This window comes from Pelophylax lessonae, assembly GCF_965119305.1.
Source record: "Pelophylax lessonae genome assembly, chromosome: 1".
Taxonomy (NCBI): domain Eukaryota; kingdom Metazoa; phylum Chordata; class Amphibia; order Anura; family Ranidae; genus Pelophylax; species Pelophylax lessonae.
The window spans coordinates 169,952,941-169,979,248 of record NC_138768.1 but is presented as its reverse complement, the minus strand read 5'-3'; the positions used below and the strand labels follow the sequence as shown (position 1 = coordinate 169,979,248).

Below are 26,308 nucleotides of genomic sequence, written 5' to 3'. Positions count from 1 at the left end.
GTCGAAAGCACTATACTAACGATTGGAAAATCGGCAGATCGTTCGTCGGACGAAATTTTACTTCCGATTTTCTTATCATGTGTACGGGACATAAGGCTGGATACACACTATACAACTTTGTTGTTTGATTTCCTTTAGATTTACCATCAACTATGTAGTGCAACGGCCTGCTTGATTGAATACAAATTGAATGTGTTTAGGTTTGACCTCATATTATATGGTTTTAGTAAATAGTAAGGAAACAAAATCTAAAGATAATAGTATAGTGTGTATCCAGCCTTAAAGCGGAGTTCCACCCTGGGAAAGCTTTTTTTAATAAAAATAGCCCCGGGACAGTCAGGGCTAGTGCATTCCACAATAAATAGCCTCTGATCTGTCCCGGGTTGCACTTACCTGCAAGAAGAAATACTTACCTTGAAAAAGTATTGTCCAGCGCTGCCATCTCAGGTGTGGGCAGCTTGAAGCCAGCGCGTCCTCTTCTGTGTCCTCTTCCGTCTTCTTCGGTCCCACGATGCACTGCACCGGCCCCGCCGTCACTTCCGGTGCCGCAGCGTCATCCCTGCACAGAAGCTGTTTAGCAAGGTATGACGATTCCTGGGAGCGATGACGTTCAGCTCCCAGGAATCATTGCAAGCCAGGAAGTGACGAATCGCCGTGGCCGCCGAGGGGAGGAAGAGGAAGTAAGGTAAGTATATTTTCTTCTAAACCAGGTAAGAAAAAAAAAAAAAAATTGCGATTATCCATTTGTTTTTCAGGTGACCCCGGGCATGAAGATGGAGGTAAGTTTAATTTTAGGGTGGAACTCCGCTTTAAGCTGGATACACACTATACAACTTTTGTTGTTAGATTTCCTTTAGATTAAAGCCCCGTACACACGTACCGATCGTCGGCGAACGATCGGCCGTCTTTTGTCCAGGGCTGTCGGTGTCTGTTGAAAAGTGCAAAAGACTGCACAAGAATTTTGTCCGCCGACTACAGCCGACTGCAGAAGTGATGTTATGTAATGGTTAACTTTCCCTGTGTTTTTCCTTTTCTGAGCATGCCCAGTCTTGCAAATCTGCGGTCTGTCGGCCGAAATCTGTACTGACTGGCGAACAATCGACCGCTCTGGTGTCGGCATACAAAAATTTTAATGCATGCATGACAGATTCTTTTCGGCCGAATGTGCGCTGTCGGCTGTCGGAGGCACCATACTTTTTTTGCTTAGGTCAGACAAGTATTATCGAAATACAGGGACCTGTAATAGCAATATTTAAATATATGCTCCTCACCCCCACCTTATATGCACCATACTAACAAGCCTACAATCGGCAGATCGGTCGTCGGCCGACGATCGGTACGTGTGTATGGGGCTTTACCTTCAACTATGTAGTGCAAGGGCCTGACTGATTGCATACAAATTAAAAGTGTTTAGGTTTGACCTCATATTACAGTATATGGTTTTAGTAAATTGTATAGTATAGTGTGTATCCAGCCTTAGTTAATCATCCCCTGTCCTTGTGTAATCAGGACATTGGAAGTTGCACAATACATATTCCTGAAATAGAAGGAGCACATTTATCAGTATAGACGCTCAGCTCGGTATTATCCAGTCTGAGTGTAGAACAGTGTGGAGAGCAGGAGGCGCAGCTCTTCGGAGGAGTACGGTAGTAGGAAGTGTATTTCCTTACCCAGGGATCCTCTAGCAGTCCTCCAGGTGATGTGTGTGTTGTGTGTCTGGAATAGAGTAATATTCATTATTATTACAGGAGAGAGAGTGTACACAGGGTGTGCTGGGACTGCTAGTCCCCCAGCAGTGAGGAAGGACATAGGCTGTGCTATGTATTACATAGTAATCACCAGGATGTGTTGTGTAATGTCTATAGGAGGAGGAGGGAGATCAGGGATCTCTTATTATTTATTATGTCAATTCTAATCTTTACTTCTATTTCAGTGATCAGCTCCCTGCACACAATACAATCCCTTTAGAGTCTGCTCACACTGGGAATCCTAGCAGTCAGAATCTGATTGACAGGTGAGTGTGGATGGCCCATACACTGCAATGACAGGCAGTCAGCAGCCACATCTATACACTTACAGGACTTTGCACACAGCCAGCGATTACCCGCAGTGATCACAGCAGGGCGCACACAAAGATCAGCGCAGGTAATCACTGGCTGTGAGATCAGTCCCATATAGTTGCAGCCAGCGACAGCCTGTTATTGCGGATTGAATGGATGATACTATATCCACACACAGCAGTCAATCCCAGCCACAGGAATTGGTAGATTCTTGCCGGTGTGTAGCTAAATAACGCGTGCAAATAGAGCTTATCATATACCAACAACTTTGTAGTGCAAGGACCTGCCAGGTTGGATTTAAATAAAAGCAGTATTAAACCCATAAGTAAAATATTTATTGTATTGCAGCTTACCAATTCTTAGATGTCACGGCTGCATTCGTTTTCCTTTTTAGAATTTCTTTCATCTGGTGATCAAGCCAGTAAGGCTCTTTTCACACCAGTGGGCCGATCAGGTCTATCTGTCCATTTTTCAGGTGGACCTGATCAGGCCACCCATTGTTCTCTAAGGAGCGGCACGTCCGCTGGCATCTGATCCGGTCTACTAAAAACAGACAGACGGAGATATGTTCACTATCCGCCCAGCAGAACAAATGACAGGCAGTCCATTTCCACCCAACCGGCTCATAGAGAACAGCGAGCTGTGTCCGCTCTGCATAGCGCTCCATCTGAAAGGGGCCTAAAGTGATTGCAAAGTCTCATGGCTTATTTTTTTAATAACAAACATGTCGGTTGGTTGTTTGGCCCCCACAGCAAGCAGCTTGGTATGGGGGCGCCCAAGCTGAGCTGCAGCTCCGTGTATCCTCACCCCATCTCTCTCCTGTTTGGCAAACTGATTTTGATTGACAGCAGCGGGAGCCAGTGGTGCCGCAGCTGTGTCTCAGCCAATCAGGAGGGAGAGTCCAGGATGACTGAGGGACTCGTAGACATCAATAAAAAGAGATGGGGCTCAGTATTAGTGGGTGCTGGGGCCGCTGCTACACACAGAAGGCTTTTCATGTTAATGCATAGAATGCATTAGGAAAAAAACCTTCTGCCTTTACAACTTCTGTTGTTTTTTCAAAAGAACATGCTCTCCCATGGAATGTGTCTATTACAGAGATGAGGCAAACCATTTAACACTGACAGGCGTGCTTACAATGATCAGATTGTATTTTTTCATGTAAAACCTAAAGGCTGGGTTCACACATATGCAGCCGTGGGTTCATGCCTGGGGTCCAGTGCGTCCCTGTTCACTGGCTCAGGTGCGAATCAGATCCGAATTTTTGCCTGAATTTGCATCTGAATCGGATCCAAAGATGCACAGGGCCCTTTTTGAATGCGATCCGCGGCCTACCCGGACCTGTGTAAACCAATTCCATTGGGACCTGTAACACTCGCCGGTCATGTGAATTTGTATATGCCTTTGAATCTGCTAGCCTTATTCCAAAAGGGAAAAAAATTTGTTACTGTAACGATCGGTTCACACTATGGCGACATGACTTCGGGGCGACTTAATGAAGTCGCCGTGCACCGCGACTTCGTCGCGGCTTGCACCGACTTCACATAATGGAAGTCAATGCAAATTTCTCCGCCTTTGCCCCAAAAGTAGTGCAGGAACTATTTTCTAAGTCGGAGCAACTTAAGTCGCTCCTATTAGAACGGTTCCAATTGCACAGAATGGAGCACGACTTGTCAGGCGACCAAGTCGCCTGACAAGTCGGAACAGTGTGAACCGACACTAATTTATTATAAAGTATTAGTTGGAGTTTGGCGTAATTGTGTTAGAGTATCTAAATCTGCTAGTACATCTAAGCATCCCCCCCCCCCAACTGGCAATGCTGCTGTCCAAAGGTGCCCCCTGTGCTCTTTCATCCAGAGTGTAGGCTTTCTAATGCCTCGTACACACGCAACGATTATCCGCCTACTGATCGGCCGTCTTTTGTCCAGAGTTGTGTTGTGTTGGTTGGAATGTGCCTAGACTGCACACGAATTTTCTCGGCCAACAAAATTCTACTTCAGAAGTGATGTCATGTGCTGGTTTACTTTCCGTGTGTTTTTTCTTCTCTGAGCATGCCCAGTCTTGCTCATCAGATTTTTGCCAAAATCTGTACTGACTGACGGAAAATCGGCCTTTCTGTTGACGGCCAACAAAAATTTTATAGCCTGCACACCAGATTTTTTTCGGCCGAAAAGTCGGAGTCGGTTGTCGGAAGCATCATACTAACAAGCCGAAAATCGGCCGATCGGACGTTGGCTGAAAATTCCCGGCCAACAATCGATGCGTGTGTACGAGGCATTATACAGGAGATGGTTACTGGCCAGATCATCAGGTGAACACAGAGGGCAAAAAGTCTAAAAAAAGAAATCTATTGCAGCCACTACATCTAATGATTGGTAAGCTGCAAAGTATTAGAAATTTGGCTTTGGGTTTACCGCTGTAAAGTAAAACTATAGGCAAATCTTTATTTTTTTCATTTTTACCTAACCATATAGCTGGTTATTTATATTTACCACTGCTTATAAATCTTAATTTCTTTTTTTGTAAACTTTACATAATAATTAAATTATACACCAAACTTTTTTTCCAGGTTTAAACCTGCTATCTGATTAAATAATCAGATAGCCGAATTAAACCTGGGGAAAAAAAACCCCCCTAATCGATTATGAAAATAACTGTTAGTTGCAGCCCTAATTCATTTTTTTTTTTTTTTTTTTTGGGGGGGGGGGGGGCGGAGGGGGGTAAATGCTTGTAGTGGCTCACATTCAAATTGGTCCTGGTATGTGTATGTATGTTTAAAAACATAGATAGGGACCATAGATTGCAAGCTCTTTGAGGAGAAAGGCATTGATGTGAATGCATAGTAGGTAAGGTTCTGCAAAAATTGTCAATGCCATATAAATACCTGTAATAAAAAAATATAGAATAGTGCATTCCTGGAATTGTAATAGGTTATACGGCCTCTTTACTAGTTGATAGGGACCTGTATGGCATATTGTTTGGATAATGTACAGGAACCACCAATGCCATTGACGTATTATTATCTGTAATAATGCCGGACTTTTTGTGCCTTTCAGAAATGCAGAATCCCAGGAAGGAAATGGCTGATCAGCTGCACAACTTCTGTGCTCTGGGCGATACTACTAAGCTATTTGCTCTTCTAAGTCATTCATCCTCAATCATTAATGAAACTGCTGAAAATGGATGGAGTGCTCTTATGTTCGCAGCAAGGAATGGCCACTTTGATGCAGCGAGGATGCTGCTGGAGAAAGGGTAATTACAAGTCTTATTTTTACATTTCTTCTCAGACAAGCCTATTAGATGCATTGATGGGAACGTCCAGCTCCTTTCTCCCATTCAGGTTTCAGCTATTCATTTGTACAGAATCCTTTGCTTGAAAGTAGTCTAGCATCAGAACTCCCAGGCTTGACATCTTTTAATTATACCTGAGTATGGTTCAAGCACGCTGATTGTGAGGAATGCTTGCTGTTGCTGAATGACAAATCCCACTTTGCCATCCTTTGACCATCAATTTAAACGTTTCTTTTGCTCTGCTGTGCCATACAAAGCCCTCATGGTATTATAATCTGTGCTGACGTGTATGCCTGGGCAAAATTACAAAGAAAAAAATCAGCACAAGCACATCTCAGCAATACATGCACATTACCTTATGTTTTTTCTATTTACGAATGCTGTAAGCACCGAATACCTGCCTATCTGCCAGAAATACACTTAGAAATTATTAGTTAGCTGATAACAGAAAGGGGTTAATTTACTAAGAGTGCAAAACCAGACTCACCTCTGCAAAGAAACCAATCAGCTTCCGGCTTTTATTGCCAAAGCTTAAAGTGATTTTAAAGTCTCGTGTTTCTTTTAAAATAAGAAACATGGTATACTTGCCTCCTCTGTGCAGTTGGATTTGCACAGGGAGGCCCAGGTCCTCCTCTTCTCGGGTCCCTCTTCGCTGGTCCTGGCCCCTCCCTCTTGTCGAGTGCCCTCACAGCAAGTAGACCATTCAGACACAGAGCTGCCGTTCAGCCTCGCCCCTCTCTCTCCTGATTGGCTAACTGAGTTTTATTGACAGCAGTCAGAGCCAATGGCGCCACTGCTGTGTCTCAGCCAGTCAGGAGGTAGAGTCCCGGACAGCCCATTATCCTGACTGGGCGTCATATGACGTCCAGCAGGTTAGAGCGCTCTGCGCTCCCCCGGGGGGCACGCAGAGCGGCGATCGGTGCTACAGTGTTTCACTCTGACACACCGCATCTCTAATCTCGGTAAAGAGCCTACTGACGTTGGCTCTTTACCATGTGACCAATCACAGCTGGTCACATAGTAAATAGGAAGTGCCATTGATCGGCTTTCCTCAGTTCGTGCCTGACAAGCATGAGTAGAGGAGAGCCCATCTGCTGCTCTCCTGACAGGGGGTGTCTGTGCTGGTAATCAGAGCATTGATTACCAGTGCAGACCCTTGGGGGGGGGGGGTGCCACTAGAACCATCTGGGATTGCCCACCTATGCCACCAGGGATGGCCACCAGGGATGGCAATCAGGGCTCAGGGACCCTTTCAGTGCCCTCCCCATCAGTGCTGCCCATGATTGCAATCAGTGCCGCCCACCAGTGCCCATTATTATCAGTGCCGCTCACCAGTGCCCATTATTGTCATCTATCAGTGCTGCCCACCAGTGCCGCCTATCAGTGCCCACCAATTCTGCATATCAGTGCTACCTATTAGTGCCACATATCAGTGTCCATCAGTGCTGCATATCAGTGCTGCCTATCAGTGCTGCATATTAGTGCCACCCCATCAATGCCTCCTCATCAGTGCCTGTCAGTGCGGCCTCATCAGTGCAGGGAAAAACATATCTATTTACAAAATTTTATAACCTAAACAAAAAAACTTTTTTTTTTTTTTCAAACTTTTCGGTCATGTCTTATTTGTGTAGCAAAAAAGAAAAAACCTTGCGCTGATCAAATGCCATCAAAAGAAAGCTCTATTTGTGGGAAAAAATGACATAAATTCGGGTTAGGCACAGTGTTGCATGACCGCGCAATTGTCATTCAAATTGCAACAGCGCTAAAAGCAGAAATTGGCCTAGGCAGGAGGGGGGGGGGGGAGTGCCCTGTATTGAAGTAGTTAGGACCCCCCCCCCCAATCCATATTTCTCTTTCGTTCATTGACGGACACAGCTCCTGATATTCTTAACCATTGGGTTATACTGCCCCCTACTGGAGTAGGACACTAGGCAGAAAAAAAGTCTGGCTACGCCTATGGGCAGTCCCAGGGGATATACTCCTTCTCTCTGCTATAGGCACTCTAGGTCTAGTACTATAGGTACTGCTATAGGTTTTTTTTTTTTTTGCTTAGTCAGGAGTAAGGACCTAGTTCCTTGCTGGGATCTCTGGTCCTGGCAATTTTGTTCTTTTTACATAGCATTTATTTTCCTGTGAGAATTACAATCAACTGCCGGACTGGGTGACTGGCTGGATAATCTAGATCCAGTGGTCTCCCCAGTCTGGTCAGCAAGCGCACGCAGACCTCAGCTCCGCGCTAGGTCAGCCGCGACATTGCTACATTGAAATTTCAGCAAAATGGACTAGCCTGCTGCATCATTTTTTCTCTTTTATTTTCGGGGGGGCCTTTGAATTCAGCCCTCTGTAGGATGATCATTTTAAATTCCATCAAACTATGTGGCGTCCTTTCACTCCTAACACATTACCCAGTTAATATCAGTATAGATATCCAGCATATTTTCCCCATAGAGATCTGATGTGTTTTAAAATTGCTCCTTTAATTTTTTTGAGCAGTGTATATACCATACCTGGCAAATGCCCCGGAAGCTGGAAATCACTGAAGCAGACACCCCTACTTTAGTGCCTCCCCACTTGTTTCTGGGTCCTGTGTCCACCCTAATGCATTGTGAATACAGGAAGTTGGCCGCCCAGCACAGGCACCATTCAGAGAATGCTTTGTGGGTGGAGAGCATGAGATCGCCACCCCACCTCTTCACCTTGTCCATTTAGAATGTTTTGCATGCATTTAAAGAATTCAAAGCATCCTCTGAATGGTGACTGGCCAAGCTGCCAACCTTCTTTGTTCATAATGCAAGAGAGCAGCCGCTCTGCACAGCACCCAGAAGCAAGTAGAGAACACTGGAGTAGCAGTGATTTCAAGATTCCAAGGGCATCAGTCAGGTACATTTACACATTGCTACTTTGGTCCAAGCTGACCCAATGTAACTATGTAGAATATACCTATAGCTGAAGTTATTCTTTAAATCATTACAATACAATTATTCATCAGGAATTAGACTACAATACAGTTTTTTGGGTCTCCATGTGTAGTTCTGTAAAATACATAAATGGACATTCTGCTATTTTTTTTAATTCAACAGTCCTAACACTTGATATATAATCATGTATTTAGGTGTATGGACCCTAAGGATAACTAGAAAAACAAGGATTAAATCGGTTGGCATAACTAAAGCTTCATTTTATTTCTAACCCTAGAATCACAAAAAAACATAAAGGCCATACACATGGGCTGAGCATCGGGCGGCATTGGCCATGTCAATAGAAACCAGCCGATATTTTAGCCTGTGTGTACGGCAGCCAGTCCGACACAAGCCAGACGTTCTGAGAGGACTAGTTAGTACTGCGGCTCCTCCTGAGCCCTTCAGTATTTTTTTCGTTCAGCCCGCTGGGTTGAATGGAAAAAAATAATTCTAATGTGTGCTATGCTTTACAGCAAATCTGTGCTTTGTGCATGCAGGGTAAATGAGCTTGTTTATTGTCCCCATTGCAAGCAGCAAATCATTAATCGTTGCTTGCCAAAAAGGGAAACCCAATGTTAGTTTCTGTACTCTAAAGCCCCGTACACACGCAGCGACTGTTGGCCGACCGATCGGCAGTCTTTTGTCCAGTGTTGTTGTGTCGGTTGAAATGTGCTCTAGACTGCACACGAATTTTGTCGGCCAACAACAACCAACTGCAGAAGTGATGTCATGTTCTGGTTTACTTTTCGTGTGTTTTTTCTTCACTGAGCATGCCCAGTCTTGATCATCTGATTTTTGTCGGCCGAAATTTGTACTGACTGAGGAACAATCGGCCGTTCTGCTGACGGCCAACAAAAATTTTATAGCCTGCACACCAGATTTTGTTCGGCCGAAAAGTCGCAGTCGGTTGTCGGAAGCATCATACTAACAAGCCGATAATCGGCCGATCGGGCGGTGGCCAAAAATTCACGGCCAACAATCGGTACGTGTGTACGGGCCTTAAGCCTACACAAGGCTGAAGACTTTCCCCACCCTCATCACCAAGCACCATCCATGACTGTTACTGTGAGTGGAAGGGGAATGAGTCACATGCTCCTTACTTGGAAATCCAATACATTTTAATTCTCCTTGGGCAGAGGAACATAGGAATGGAGGAGTGAAGGGAAGTATGTGCTGCTAGGGTATGAGTGTTTTTGTAGGTAGCATAGAGCATTTTTAGCAGTAGGTTTTTAACCCCCTTATATTTATTTTTAGGTGTGACAGAACATTAGTGAACAAATCCAGGCAGACTGCATTGGATATTGCCAAATTTTGGGGTCACAAGCACATTGTTGATTTGCTCACAAACTCTAAAGGCGGTCCAAAGCCTAACTTTTTACAAAATACCAAGGAGGAACATGAAAATTATTTTAGCAATACATTTTTGGACCGAAGAAGTGACAAACGGACAGACAGCAACTGGTTAACATCCAAACAGACAAACGACAATTCCATCTACCTTATTTTCTCTGACTTGAGTCCTTTGGTATCTTTAATTGGGGCTAAGGATAGCGTACAGGAGCCAGAAATCAAGCTCTGCAGACTACAGTACGAAGATGTGAAAGAATATCTGTCAAAGCCGGATAAGGGCTCATTAATTTTTCTTGGTGTAGATAAACAAGTCAATAATCCATGCTCTACAGAAGGCAAGGAGCCTGGGACAGAAGAGGACGATGGGCTGGTTGCCTGGTTTGCTCTTAATATGCACAATATTTCTGCAGAACCGTTTGAAAGGAAGTATGAAGGCTGCTACTTCCTCCAACCCCCAATGCCTGCCTTGTTGCAACTGACCAGTACAGAAGCAGGTGAGATGACATGCCTGGCGGTCATTGTTTTTAATTTCTGCATCTTTCAATTTTGTAGACTTGTGTCTTTAAGCTGGGTAATAAACTATGCTCATTTCATGAAAAACACAAAAGAAGAGTGAAGGGGAGGGCACGTTCATAGGAAATACAAGAGACGGGTGGCTTCATTGGACTGCGGGAGGGTGGCCATGTTGGAAACAATGCAAAATGATATACTGTTCACCCAGGACTATTCGTTTATGGAACATTTACAACTTAAAAGGGGGTCTAGTCATAAAACTTTCATTGGACAAATGGCACACACATTTGTGAAAGCTGTAGAAATTTTGGCTGTCATTTCTGTAATGGATTAATTCTAATGATTGTCAGCTCCAACTAGTGGCCAAAATAATGCATAGTTTTTAAAATGCCTCAATGAGAAAGTTTACCTCATTTTGGCCTCTAGATGGAGCTAAGGATCATAGGAATTATTATATTACAGATTTGTGCATCATGCGTCCAACTAATGTTTTATAAATAGACCCCAAAGTGTATATTAAGACCAGCCTTTTTTTTTTTTGTTTTAGATAGAATAGTAAAGGGTTAGACTCTCTGACAAGTTTTTATTTCTGTCTGTGTCCCTCTGTTATTTGTATTGGTGACCACTGACACTATAACAAAGTGAGGGGAAATCCAAAATGTTAAAATTGTCACCAAAACAAAGAACAAGGATCTTCAACAGGACAAAAAAATTCCAATGGGAACAACTGTTTCAGTGACAACTAAGAAGGAAAAGCCAGCAATTTTCTTTTGCACCTATGGGACAGGAAGTGAAGGGGCAATTTTCCCAGGGGTACACAGACAGCAAAAATGAACTGACAGGGGTTTTAACTCCTCTGTACTCTCTCCAATCTCCAAAACTAAAAAAGAGGTTTTAGCTACACATACACTTTAATAATAGAGACATAAATGAAACTAGCATGTAGCCAATTTAGGTGGATTTGTTTTTTTTAGTATCAGATTATTGGGGCTAATTTTATAAAATTGGTATTCCTTTTATACTGACCCAGCAAATTTGTCCTTTTTTTTAAACAACCTGTCATATTCAGAGAAAAGGAAGATTTTTTTATTTTTTTTTTAGAGCCTAAATGAATGTCTGATTTACTTGACCAGCATGACAGTTATTCCCCTGTAGCCCAATTTCTCTGCTGTGAAATTTATTTTATTACTGTACTGACTAACAAGGTGTTCCTGTACAACATCTTTACATGGCTAGCAAGAAGAGAACCAGTCATAACTCTGCTTAAACAAGAATCTGAATATTCTGCAAAATTATTATAATTATGCAGTTACACCTACAAACAGTTTGTTTGCTGTACTAGCAAATGTGTTCCACTCTTCGGTTTAAGATTTAGGCTAGATTTCCACTAGTGCGGCTACAAAGTCGTGCTACTTCTAGCACGACTTCGTAGCGAAAGTAAACTGCGGCTTCAGTGAGACTTGTCCCTCATATATAGAGGAAAGTCGCACTGAAGACGGCTCAAAAGTAGTGCACAAACTACTTTTGAAGTCGCCGCAACTGAAGCCGCGGCAGTGGAAACGGGCCCCATTAAAAACAATGGCTTTTGACTTGCTGTGGGACTTGACATGTGTCAAGTCGCACCGCAAGTCTCACTAGTGGAAACCGAGCCTTAGGGATCAGTGGTCACCTAAAGTCTGATAGTAGCCCTATAAACTGCCTGACATCAAACACTGTCTTCCAGCTTAATTACATAGTTACATAGTTAGTGAGGTTGAAAAAAGACATCAGTCCATCCAGTTCAACCTATGATGTGTGTGTGTGTGTGTTAACCGTACATTGTATACCCCTGTATGTTGTGGTCTCTAAGGTGCCCATCTAATAGTTTTTTGAAACTATCGATGCTCCCTGCTGACACTACTGCTTGTGGAAGAGAATTCCACATCCTTACCGCTCATTTTAAGGTTAAACCGCCTTTCCTCTAGTTTTAGTGAGTGGCCACGTGTCTTATTGTATTCCCTTTCTCTGAATAGTTTGTTCCTTATGCTAGGGTCACCAGTACAGAATTTGTACATCGATATCATATCCCCCCTCAATCGTCTCTTCTCCGGAGAGAATAGGTTCAGTGCTTGTAGTCTTTCCTCATAGCTGATGTCCTACATTCCTTGTGTGTGAAACACTTCAAGGTTTCTTCTTTGGTTTCTGTCTGTAGATCTTCACAAAACATCTTATGGTGGAGCAAGACAAACATGAGAATGTAGAAGTTTCCTTTTGCTAGAACTTTGTTGAACTGTCTTCCAACTTTTCAATGTCTTCCAACTTTTCAATGTGCATAACCGAGCCCTATAGTTGTTTGTGTTGGTCTTCTGTATGGGATTCAGTTAATTGATTCTGCAATGTTCAGAGGTAGCAGGAGGCCAAGGCCCCTTATGGGTTGTAGTGCCATGCAGTAGTAAATATTCAAATAAATTTGAATCTTTCAGATATAGGTCTGCATTGTTGTAATATTAAGGACTGAATTTTCATGATCTCACCCAAGCGAAATCTTAAACAACCAACAAAAACATTAGTCTCCTACGAATGAGTATAAAAGTTCAGTAGGGTATAAGTGGTGTTCTACGGCACATCTGGGTAATGTCTTAAGACCTTGCTGTCCTCCTAGGACTAGGGATGTCCTATGAACATTAAAAAAATTATAAAAACAAAAGAGGGCACACTGGCCTAGAGCCTTATCCCACAAATATTTTAATACAAAATAAATGAAAACTACTCACAAACACACAAGATAAAAGCGCTCTTGTCTAGCCACTCATCCGTGGCTTGGTGCTTCCAGATTGCCCAATCTCCAGTACATAAGGGGGAACCTCACTGGGGTCCCTTCAGGAAGAAGGGAACTCCTTCAAAACGCACCAGCCTGCAGGGACTCCTCTTTTGTTTTTTTTTATTTATCAAAAGCCAAATCATGTCTGGTTCTTTTAAAAGTGAAAGGAATATTGAGAAGAGAAGAGAAAATGCCAATTTTTTATCTATATTATAAGATATTGGTACCTAAAAATCTCCATAGGCGACGCTTTAAAAAATTCTACACGTTACCAGTTTAGAGTTACAGAAAAGATCTAGTGTTAGAATTATTGATCCCACTCTGACGTTCGCAGCAGTACCACACATGTGGGGTTTGAACACCTTTTACATATGTGGGCATGACCTATGTAAGGGGGTAAGGGGCGCTTTAAAATTTTTGTTTGCTGTTTTATTTTATTACTTTTTTTTTTTTTTTTACACTGTCTCTTTAAAAAAAAATAAAAATTTTGATCACTTTTATTCCTATGTCAAGGAATGTAAGGATCCCTTGTGATAGAATTAAGCAGTGATAGGCCCTCTTTATGGAGAGATGTGGGGTCAAAAAGACCCCACATCTCTCCTCTACAATGTAAAGCATTAGAAAAAAGAACAAAACATTGATTTAATGCTTTTATAAAAAATGCCTTTGTTTACATTGGGCTGGAATCGGACGTGAGGTCATGATCCTTTTAGACCATAGAGATGAAGCCATCTTTCCTCCACTCATCTCTGTGACCAGCCACCGCAACTGCCAAATCTGTTTTCCCGGGCTACTGAGCATCCAGGTAAGCGTGGGAACCCCCAGAAAGTGGCAGAAGGGGGGCGACCACTCCCGCTGCTTCTAAATGTGATCCAGCAGATAATCAGAAGCTGAAAAGAAAACAATACCAGGGTTATGGCATATTGCTGCAGCCGTAACCCTGGTATTCCACTTCCTACCAAGGACGTCTTTTCACTATGGTCTGGTAAAGAAGTGGTTAAAGTTAATCAAAGATTAAATGGTAGTAGTAATGGTTAAAGTAAGAACCCTACCTAGGATCAGGCATCACAGAAAATACTTCTGTGCTCCTCTCTGATTTAGATTCACTTGTTATTGGGGCCTAACTTTATGGCTTAGCTCCACCAACTGCCAGTTCCCTGTCCAGTGAGAGTGTTCTTACTGGGAACTGAGGCAGTCTTTTTTGACAGTGGATTAGCCGGTGTCAGTCAAAGTAACACCCCACCAAAAAAAAAAAAAAAGGAATCTTTATCGGATAGGGTCTAATCATGGGCTGTTCAAGCTTAGGCAGGCCTTTACATCCAATAGTTAAAAATGGAAGACCGGGTTCACTTTAAATTTATGATATATTGTTTATTCCTGTATTTATGTTTTCTAGGGATTCTAGCACAAGCACGATCGGTGCTTGCTTGGCATAGTCGATACAAATTCTGCCCAACCTGTGGGGGGGAGACAATTATTGAGGAAGGGGGATATAAGCAGACTTGTTTGAAAACAGGATGCCTTAGTCTGAAAGGTATCCACAACACATCCTATCCAAGAGTAGGTAAGTACATAAAGACTGGAGGACACGTGGTATAGAATTTATTTCTGAAATATTCGTTTGTTCTCCCCATATAGTACACCGTAGAAATTTCAAGAATTAATGTGTGAGTGTTCTAGGACTTTATATCTTTTAAATGTTGTTTTTCACTGCTAGCTGTGCTCTTATGATACCGTCTTCACCCAAAACAACCCTAAAAAACAGTCCCTTGCAAATGAAAAAAATATTATACTCATCTCTTCGGCACCTCCTGTTATAAATCCTCACTTTGTTGAAGCGAATGTTCAGCATTCAACATTGTTCGGATCATTAGATGTCTGTTCTCTGCTGCCCGCTGTGCTTCCACCTCCTGTATGGTATTGGTCAGTGGATGGGAACAGTGCATGTGGCACCCAACACTCCCAAGCTAAAGAAGTGAAAATGTGTGTCAAAGGTAAGAATAATACTTTTCATACAATTTTGAATTTTTTTTTTTTGTTCACAGTGCTTTTAAACAAAGCCAGTGACGAGGGAGCGGGGGCCGAGACCCACTGTCTGTGTCAATGGATGCAGCAGCGGGGCTTGGGTGCAAGCCCGCAAAGAAAGAAGCTTCCCATGGGGGGCACTGGATAGAGCGGAGGGGCCAGGAGCATCGGCAGGGGACCCAAAAAGAGGAGGTTTGCAGCCGCTCTGTGCACAGAGCAGGTAGGTATTGACATGTTTGTTATTTTAAAAAGCAATACCATTACAATCACTTTAACCACTTGCGCCCCGCCCACCGTACGTTTACTGCGGCACTCTGCCGCTGCTGGGCAAAGCGACGTAGCCCTACACCGCTCGCTCAGGAGACTGTAGGGGGCGAGCGCGCGCCCCCGCTCGTTACCTGGGGAGCCAGTGCGTGTGACTGGCAGCTCCGGTGGCCGCCGGCCACTCGCAATCTCCCGCAGCAGAGAGAGAAGGACAGACGGCTGATGTAAACACAGCCGTCTGTCATTCTCCCTGAAGTGATCACAGAGGCTATGTGATCCTGCTTTATAGGATCACATGTCTCTGTGATTACTTCACAAGCCACGCCCCCTGACAGTTAGAATCACGCCCCTAGGGACACATTTAACCCCTTGATCACCAGTACAGTAGTTGACCCCTTCCCTGCCAGTGTCATTTTTACAGTAACAGTGCATATTTTTAGCACTGATTACTGTAGTAATGTCAATGGTACCCCCAAAAGTGTCTAAAATGTCAGTTAGGGATCCGATCTGTCCGCCGCAATGTCGCAGTCCCGCAAAAAAAATCGCAAATCGACACCATTACTAGTAAAAAAAAAAAAAAAACCAATAAAAATGACATAAATCTTTCCCGTAGTTAGTAAACGCAATAACTTTTGCGCAAACCAATCAAAATACACTTATTGCGGGGGTTTTTTACCAAAAGTATGTAGCAGAAAACAAATTGGCCTAAAATGTTAAAAAAAATTGATTTTTTACATTTTTTTGTGAGAATTTCATATAAAAAAATGTGAAAAATATTGTTGTTTTTTCAAAATTGTCACTCTTTTTTTTTTTTGTTTATAGCGCAAAAAATGAAAATCGCACAGGTGATCAAATACCACCAAGAGAAAGTTCTGTTTGTGGGGAAAAAAAGGACGTCAATTTCGTTTAGGTACAGCGTCGCAGTTGTCCGTTAAAATCACGCAGTGCCAAATCGCAAAATAGGGCCTGGTCATTGAGCAGCCAAATCCTCCAGGGCTAAAGTGGTTAAAGCTGTACTCCAGGCAATAGGCTAAATACACAAAATACATACATCTTTGATGTTTTAGCTGCCAAAGATTTGCAACTCTATTGTGGTGCTAACACCTCTGCTACACTGCACTGCTAGACAAGTGATACAGTTAGATAGAGACCTCCCTTTTTTTTTTTTATATAATAAAGAAAAATATCCAATGGAGTTGATCTACCAAAGGCAAAAAAGCTGTTGCGAGGGAAGTTGCACTTTGCAAGTGAAGTTGCCCCAGAACTTACTGAACGTGATGAAGTTTCACTGTGCAAAGGCTATCCGATCATGTGCAAGGAAAATTGAAAAAAAAAATAAAAAACCATATGTGTTATGGCTTGCATATGATTGGATGATGGAAATCAGCATGCCTTCACCTCATTCACTAAACCAACCCAACTGATAACTTTCAGGCCTATTCATATAAAAGTAGTTCAGCTTTAGCATCTTCATAATCTTCAATTCATAATTCCATACACATCAATATGCTTTTCTTTGCCATATGTATCAAGTTCCTTACAAACGTCTGACTATTGAACCTTGCAGTAATAATGTAATACTGATATGTGATCATTTATCTTCAAGCAAGTGAAGTGTTAAATACAGAAACCAGAAGCATTGTTCCAAAAATGCATAAATTGTTTAATCCTGACTACATGTCACATTGTATTAATGCTCTGGAGTGATTTGTGCTTTTATTACCTCGGTGATGTTTTTAGAAGGTAGAAAGCGCACTATTCTCCAATGTCAGAAAGAGAGCTATATAACTTATGCCATGTTGATCAACCGGATTACACAAGGTGCTATAAATCTCAATATATGTAACGCTTAAAAATTTACGGTGCTTCTATGCTAAATATTGGCCATTCTGCGTGTGCGTATGCTTGTATGCCAATACTTTGTTATAAAGTTGGATATTTCATAGAAGATTCATAGCTCTAATACAACTATATATTTTCTGCTTGGTGCCTGTGACATTTCTCTTTTGTCTCAGTAACAATTTGCCTTATCACTTACAGTATTCATAAATCTTTTTGACTCTTATAGGAAGCTAGCCCATACAGTCTTGTATTCCTTATGTGGAACATGCAGAAACTCTATGCTAGAACTCCAGAAATATATAAACACAATTACATGAAGTTGTGTGCCTTTTTAAATGTAATTAATTGCATTTTTATATACAGCTAGGATGAGCACCTGAATCTGTCTTGGTGTTGGCCTCTATCACTCCCTGCACAGCAGCACTGCACTAGGTCCTAAAGTACACTCAGGGCCGGCCCTACCATGGGTCCCACTGGTTCCATTGGACCCAGGCAGCACTTGGAGAGGGGCAGAAAATTGACTCCCAAGATCCAAGATTTTTTTCCAGCAGTTTTGTGTGTCATTAGTTTGCAGGCGTGTTACGGGCGGCATTTTTCCATCTCATACTGCCGTCCATATTGCAAACGGATGAGTATGAGAAGGCATAGTGTCTGCTCCGGGGAACGTCCCTCACATGATCGTGGTGTGCGCAATGACGTCAGACATCAGTGCACTCCATCTGATGCAGGGCACACTTGACCTTCTAGGGTGGTGAGCACGGCAGTCACAGGAGTGACAGGAGGTGTGAGGACAGACAGCGGGTGTTTGGTGGACCGGTCCCGTGGTGAGTTACAGAAGAAGATAACAGTATATATAATATTTTCTACATTTTATGTAAAATGATATAAGGGGCTTTTTGTTGGGCGTGATTTTTTTTTAGGGGGGGGGCAGCATTACATTCTTGGACCCAGGCAGCACAATGTCTTGGGCATATTTTTGTTGCAGGGGATGCTCAAAATCTGATTTGTATCTTAGTGCAGACATCTGGAAAAAACAGTGAGCCATTCACACAAGCAGAAAATTACATATCTGGGGGGGTGTTGTGTACACCATCTGTGTACAGAACACTTCCAGGTAGCCATATTTATTTATTTATTTATTTTAGGTAATTATATAGCGCAGTAAATTTACTTAGCTCTTTACATATATACTGTATTTTTCGCTCCATAAGACGCACCTAGGTTTTAGAGGAGGAAAACAAGAAAAAAAATATTCTGACCCCATATATATATATGTATATATGTATGTGTAGCACCCTGCAGGTAGGTGCTAGGTAAATGTATAATGGGCCTTGTCTGCCTAACAGCAGGGCTGTGATTTTGTTTAGTCAGGGTGTCATGGTTTCCAGGTGTACCTGCTGAAGGGGGAGTCTCCCCACTGGCTCCTGTGAGAGGCTTCTCATAGGGCAGTGGAGGAAACCCAATCAGGGAGCACATCCAGGCTTGTAACTACCCCAGAAGGCAGGTTATGCTGCAAAGGATTCTAGGAGTGGGTATAAGTTTGGGGGTGGCGCATGACATGATGTCTTTGGCGGGAGCAGAGTCCCAGGAGGGAGACGTCCTCCTGTCTGAGGAAGGGAATCTTGGGGTGTTGCCTGCAGATTCAGAGAGTGCTGAGCTAAGCTGAGGGTAACCGGTGTGCCGAGAGCCTGCGGAGAGAGAGGGGTCCAGTCCCAGGAAAGCCTACACAGGTCTTGAGTACTGCGGATTTCCCCTGGGGGTCTGCCTGAAGTTAGAGGGGATCACTCCGGTGGAGGTTCGGGGATACAGTGCCAGCTAGTGGTGAAAGGAAGTACCTAGGTTGAGGACTCTGAAGTGACAGAGGGGGGTACATAGTCAGTGGACCCTGAAGAGTTCAAGGTTAAAGGGGGCGCCTGCAGTTGGGCCCTGAATTGTACGGAGTGTGCCAGTGGGAAGTTGCAGTTTTACAGAATCCTACAACATACTATCTCAAGCCAGTGCAAGGCGGGAGGGAAGTATTCAGTGACTTTGCAGTACAGCAGTGTCAGCAGTTCTACAATTCACAGTCCTGGATCTTCTGGACTTCAACTTGAGGATTCAGCACTTCTATGGAGTGACAGAGTGCTCTTAGAGTTAGTGAGCGTTGGCTGGCGCCGGGTGGCGTCAAGGAAGCGCCAACGGGCATGTTTGAGGAACAAAGTCCCAAGTGTATATAGTTGAAGCCTAAAGGAGTATCCCACTCATTCCCTTCTCCCATCCCCTTTAAATAAAATAAAACAACAAACAAAGATGCCGGATTTGTCAATGTCTCAGTGCTCACACCCAGGGCCTGGAAAACCTGCTACATATATAAATATATATACACACACACACACACAGTATACGGTAATAGTAGTGGGTACTTGCAGAGATTTGCTTGTAGGCACTCTGTGGCTGATGAGCCCAGGAGGAAGCATGCGGCTGCAGTATAGAGCAAAGCTGCTGCTTCCTGTGTATGGCTCCTCCTGTCACAAACGGAGTGCATCTGATATCACTCCGCCTGTGAGCCGGACCTATACAGGAAGTAGCGGCTCCGTTCTAGAAAATAACAGCTGAGCCGGGAGTCGGGACACCGCAGGGAGACTCGGGATCAGTGTCCGCGGACCGCCCAGTAGGGATTTAGTCAGTAATCGCTCCATAAGACGCACAGACATTTCCCCCCAATTATTGGTGTGGGGGGGGCATCTTACGGAGCGAAAAATATGGTATATATATATATATATATATATATATATATATTTTGTACATTCACATCAGTCCCTGCCCTCTAGGAGCTTACACTCCTATCTCCCATTCATACATACACATGCTAGGACCAATTTAGACAGGAGCCAATTACCTATCAGCATGTCCTTGTGGAAGGGAACCGGAGTACCCAGAGGAAACCCACGCAGGCACAGGGAGAACATGCGAACTTCAGGCCAGTAGTGCCGTGGTTGGCATCAATGGCCCTAGTGCTGCTAGGCGGAAGTGCTAAACCCATAGCCATATTGCATTACATTTTACAGAAAATGTAAGCTCTGCAGATTGAAAAGGAAGGGTCATTTTTAATAACATTCAATTACAATATGACTTGTGTTGCAATTGTATACGCTATATTATTGTTTTTTTGTTTTTTATAATTTTTTTTCCCAACCAAAGTGGAGTTACCCTTTAACTCTAACAGAGAAAGTGCTGGCAAACCTGGGTGCTGCTGCCTGGTAGAGTTGACTGAATCACCACATAGATGGCTGGACAAAATTAGACTGTTTAAATATGTGTAAATAAATGTATATAAGTGTGTTAAGTTGTTCGCCTGAAATTCAGCCTAAAATCAATAACGGAATGCAATTACTCCTTTGTGTAGATGGCAGTGTATATTTATTTTACCCTTGCCTTGTGCTAATGATTATATACAAATACCCTGGGTTTTAGATGTTGCATTACGTTTAGCCAATTAAAATGGTTGGCATTGCACAAAGAAATGGTCACAAACCTAACTAATCTGAGCAATGCTTGCAGTGCTTATATGGTGTTAAAATGTTGCTTAACCAAGCAGCCAAATCTCCCTTTAGTCCTTCCACTGAACAGGGACTAAATCTCTATAGCGTGAGAAATTCTTGAAAATAGTAGTGTATTCTATATTTTTATTTTTTTTAATATACACAGATCCTGTTGTAATCATGCTTATCGTTCACCCTGATGGAAACCATTGTCTCTTGGGGAGGCAGAAGAGATTTCCTCCTGGCATGTTCTCCTGTTTAGCTGGATTCATTGAACCTGGTAAGAGCAGAGCTAGTATATATATTTTATTATAATATATATTATGTGTTGTGTTCATTGATCTTGTTTTCCCTAGCTACTGAAATGTACACAATGGACAAATGTGTTTTTGTTGTGTTAACATAGGAGGAGGTTATGTCTAATGCTGGCCTTAAACACGGCATTTTTCAAGCAAGCACTATCAGACAGTTTTTGATTGCCAAAACAATTGAATAGGGTATACTGTTAACAGTTTTGTGCTTTCCATAGAAATCATGGGTGATATGTGTGTTGGTCCAGTCATTTTTTTCAGTTAAAGATTGGTTAAAATTGGACTGCTCACTGTAAATGTACTGCAGCAGGGTGGCCGCTCTGTGCCAGATCATGCACCGAGTACGTGATCTGACATTTCCGGGTCTTGGGTGTGTGGATGCCACCGAGGTCCCACTCCCACTATGATCACGCACAGCGGGAGCCCAGCAGATAGTACTGCGGACTCAATGTCCGCCGGCACCCACCGACTGCACAGGACACAGGCAGAACGATAATCTGCCTATGTAAACACGGTGTTCATTTCCTTCAGTCAGCAGGGAAGGCTGTGTTCCTGTGTTTCTGCAAAGCAGGAACACAGATCTTTGGCTTCCACCAGTCAAAGCATCTCCCCCACAGTGAGTAAGCACTAGCTAGGCACACAGCTAACCCTTTGATCGCCCCTGATGTTAACGTTTCCCAGCCAGTGTCAGTACAGTAATAGTGCTTTTTTTTTTTTTTTTTAGCACTGAATACTTTATTAGTGTCACTGGTCCCCAAAAAAGTGTCAGTTAGTGTTCGATTTGTCAGCCACACTATTGCATTCTTGCTGGTTGCCGCCATTATTAGTAAAAAAAATAAATAAAAAGATCCCATAGTTTGTAGATGCTATAACTTTTGTGCAAACCAATCAGTATACACTTGTTGGGTTTTTGTTTTTTTACCAAAAATATATAAGAATACATATTGGCCTAAATTGATGAAGAAATTCGATTTTTTAAAAACAGTTTTATTAGGTATGTTTTATAGCAGTCTTTTTTGTCTGTCTTTTTTTGTTTTATAGCGTAAAAAATGGCAGAAGTGATCAAATGCCACCAAAAGAAAGCTCTGTTTGTGGGGGGAAAAAAGGAAAAAACCTTTTTATTAGGGTGCATTGTTCCACGACTGTGCAATTGTCAGTTAAAATAATGTAGTGCTGTATCGCAAAAAATAGCCTGGTCATGAAGGGTGTAAAATCTTTCGGAGCTCAAGTGGTTAAAATGTTTGTGTATCCAAAACAAATAAAAAAAAAAAAGGGAAGTGTTAAAACTCCTTTTTTTTTTTTTTATGTGGAATTACATCTACTGGGGCACAGATTGAATTAAAAACTAGCTGGAGGGTACAAAACTGAACAAAAAGGAGTTTGTTTACTAAAAACAACCAGGCTGTTCACTTTGCATGAGAATTTTTACTTAGGCCTCTTTCACACGGAGCAGCCTGTATTGCGATCCGCTCCGGCACTTTTTTTTTTTTTTGTTATGGACACGGATGACACTTGTGTCATCCAGTCTGTATGTCCGCATATCATCCCATCCGTTTGCGGATGATATACGGACATAATGTATGTCTATGGGGATTGCGGATGACACCGCTGACATCCGATTTTGTGTCCTGTTCCGTTCCAAAAAACGGAACAGAACTGAAAGGACGCAATCCCATTGACATGCATTATGTCCGTATATCACCTGCAAACGGATGGGGTGATATAAAGACATACGGAACGCCCGTGTGAAAGAGGCCTTCGTTTAGTGAAAAAGATAAAACTTCACTTGCAAAGAATGCCCAATCATGTGTAAAATTTTATTTATTTTTCTGTCTGCATTTTTTTTATTGTATAGGTGAGTATATTGTATATGGATGCCTTGCTTTTATCTTAGTAATGCAGCACAGTGATCGTGCTTTACTATTGCTGTTCTCTTAGTACACGTCTGCAGTCTATGCTGAAAATAAACTTTCTTTGGTTGGGAATTTTTAGCGGGACTGCGACATTGTGGCGTACAAATCTGACAGTGACACCTTTTGGGGACCAGTGACACCAATACAGTGATCAGTGCTAAAAAAAAAATTGCACTATTACTATATATAAATGACATTGGCAGAGAAGGGATTAACACCAGGGGCGATCAAGGGGTTAAGTGTGCTTCTAGGGAGTGCTTTCTAACTGTGGGGGGGGGAGTGGATGCACTGGACAAAAAGAGAGGTCTGTGTTTCAGCTTAGCTGAAACACAAGATCTCTCTTTTACTCCCTGAGAGAACAGCGTTCTTCCTTGTTTACATAGACAGACCGCCGTTCTGCCTTTCTTCCAAACGATCGGTGGCCATCGCAGCTGCCTGACCCGCTGATTTGCTCCCTCTGTGTTCAATCATAGCGGGAGAGACGTTTTGGCGGTGCGCGCCCCCTAGAATACGTGCACAAAATCATGTTCATGTACGTGATTTTGCAAGCCAGGCCGCCCTGCCGCAGTATATATGGTGGGCAGTCTGGAACTGGTTAATAAACAAATTAGTAAAAATTAGGACAGCAACAAAGCTTGGTTAAGATAAATGGCTTAAAGCGACCCATTTGCAAAAAAAATTGATAGCCTACAAATGAAGAAGATAAATACTGACCTTTCAAGAAGGCGGCAAGGGAAATCCTTGCTTTCTTCAAGAGATCAAGGCACTGCTTCCAGCTTGAATTTGTAGAGATGTTGAAGGGGTCGTATTATGAGCGTAGTGAATGCCATTTGTATCTGAGTGATTACCGATGTTAGATTTTTTTCAATTAATTTTGAAGTGTAGGAATGTGCACATTGTTATTTGTTCTCTCTAGGGGAAACAATAGAAGATGCTGTTCGGAGAGAAGTGCTGGAGGAGAGCGGAGTGAAGGTTGGCTACGTTCAGTACGTTTCCTGCCAGCCTTGGCCTATGCCTTCCTCCCTGATGATTGGTTGCCTGGGTGTCGCAATAGCTACAGATATTACAGTTGACAAGATTGAAATAGAAGATGCTCGTTGGTTCACCAGAGAACAGGTAAAGTTCAATTTCATTTCCAGCTTGTATTGATTCTTTTTTTGATTACGCTGGTTTTGCAAGAAATATCACAGCCATTGCAGGCCACATGGGACAATGTTTAGATTCTATACTTTGGAAATTACTCCACGGCAATCATAAAATGTATGCTTCTAAAGGCAGACCGGCCTCTCCAGCACGATATGTATTCTTTTGTTAGCTCTTGAGATTTGATAGGGTGTAAAACACTACCTTTTTATTTTTTAACTGAAAATATTATTATAGCTGGATGGCAAAGCCAGGAGACATTTTAGTTGTTTAATCAAAGCTTTGCTTCGGGCAAGAATTTGTTCTTAATGTAGATGCTGCAAATCGCCCTAATGTTTCTCTTTACTCAGCGCTTTATCACCAGTTTGGGTAAACTGTTACTACAGACTTTATTTAACCCTTTCCTGTCTACAACAAGCAGATTTCCATGCAAACCAGATTGGCCTTCCAACTTACCCCATCATTGTAACAAAAAATTTTGCCTATTCTATTCAAAACTGTCATCCAGTTCATACAGTGGTATTATGGTTTAGCATTTCTTTAAAGCATTTATATTTAACAATTAGAGGCACTTCTAGTAGCTCAGCTTTTTTTAAGGCATATTTCCTTTTAGTTCTTGTACCTGCCATGCAGATATTGCCAAAAAACAATTCACTGGACAAGTGGCTGGAATCCTCAGATAGGCAGACATATACAGTACTATGCTGTCTAAAGTATATGGATTCCTGCCTTTACACGCTCATGAACTTTAAAGGCACCCCAGTCTTAAGGCCCGTACACACGATAAGAAAATCTGTAGAGAAAATTCGTCCGACGACCGATCTGCCGATTTTCGGATTGTTAGTATGGTGCTTTCGACAGCCAACTCCGACTTTTCGGCTGACAAAATCCTGATGTGCAGGCTATAAATTTTTAGTCGTCTGTAATACAACGTCCGATTTTCATCTTATTTGTACAGATTTCAACGGAAAAAAATCTTAAGAGCAAGACTAGGCATGCTCAGAGACGAAAGAACACATACAAAGCAATCCAGCACATGACATCACTTCTGAAGTAGAATTCTGTCATACGGGAAAATTTATATGAAAATAACCTCTTCACTTTCCACATCAGACTAGCATGCCACAAAAAACGGACGACAGATCGTTCGATAATCTGATCGTGTGTACAGGGCTTTAGTCTGTAGGGTTCAATATTGAGTTGGTCCACCCTTTGCAGTTAAAACAGCTTCAACTCTTCTGGGAAGGCTGTTCACAAGGTTTAGGAGTATGTCTATGGGAATGTTTGACCATTCTTCCAGAAGCGCATTTGTGAGGTCAGGCACTGATGTGGACAAGAAGGCCTGGCTCACAGTCTCTGCTCTAATTCATCCCAAAGGTGTTCTATCAGGTTGAGGTCAGGACGCAGGATAGTCAAGTTCCTCCACCCCCAAACTCTCTCATCCATGTCTTTATGGATCTTGCTTTGTACACTGATCTAAATCATTTGGTGGAGGGGGGATTATGGTGTGGGGTTGTTTTTCAGAGGTTGGACTTGGCCCTTTAGTTCCAGTGAAGGCAACTCTTAAGGCGTTAGCATACCAAGACATTTTGGACAAATTCATGCTCCCAACTTTAGGAATGGCCCCTTCCTGTTCCAACATGACTGAGCACCGGTGCACAAAGCAAGGCCCATAAAGACATGGATGAGAGAGTTTGGGGTGGAGGAACTTGACTGGCCTGCACAGAGTCCTGACCTCAATCCAATAGAACACCTTTCGGATGAATTAGAGCGGAAACTGCGCATCTGGAAGAATAGTCAAACGTTCCGATAAACATGCTCCTAAACCTTCTGAACAGCCTTACCCAGAAGAGTTGAAACTGTTATAGCTTCAAAGGATGGGCCAACTCAATATTGAACCCTACAGACTTAAGACTGGGATGCCATTAAAATTTGTGCGTGTACGGGCAGGCATCCAAATACCTTGGAAAATATAGTGTATATAGAATTTCTCTATGGTTACAACTAGCAAAGCACTCAGTCAGTAATAGCTAGCTGTTGCTCTTACAACATTGCATTCCTTTACGGGACAATCCCTTACAACTTTTTTTTTTTCTCTTTATTTTGTAGGTTGTAGAAGCTTTGATCAAGGGTAACCAGCAAAGTTTGGTTGTTCCTCCAAGGCAAGCAATTGCTCATCAATTAATAAAACATTGGATTGGAATGAACTCTAACCTATAATCATATAATAATGTAGAGCTGTATTTACTGCTAGTAATTTAATAAATTAGGGTAAAATTGTAAATCTTCAAATGAAACTTTCTTTTCAAAAGTAA

At 42.5% G+C, this 26,308-nt stretch overlaps 1 protein-coding gene across 1 annotated transcript; it reads left to right on the top strand.

Annotated features, from left to right (window-relative positions):
* Positions 1-1,583: 1,583 nt before the first annotated feature.
* NUDT12 (nudix hydrolase 12) lies at positions 1,584-26,308 on the top strand. Its single transcript, XM_082262013.1, has 7 exons — positions 1,584-1,696; positions 5,117-5,312; positions 9,566-10,155; positions 14,371-14,538; positions 20,793-20,906; positions 23,767-23,966; positions 26,103-26,308. Exons 2-7 carry the CDS (start codon positions 5,119-5,121, stop codon positions 26,211-26,213), a joined length of 1,377 nt encoding a protein of 458 aa, XP_082118139.1. The 5' UTR covers positions 1,584-1,696; positions 5,117-5,118; the 3' UTR covers positions 26,214-26,308.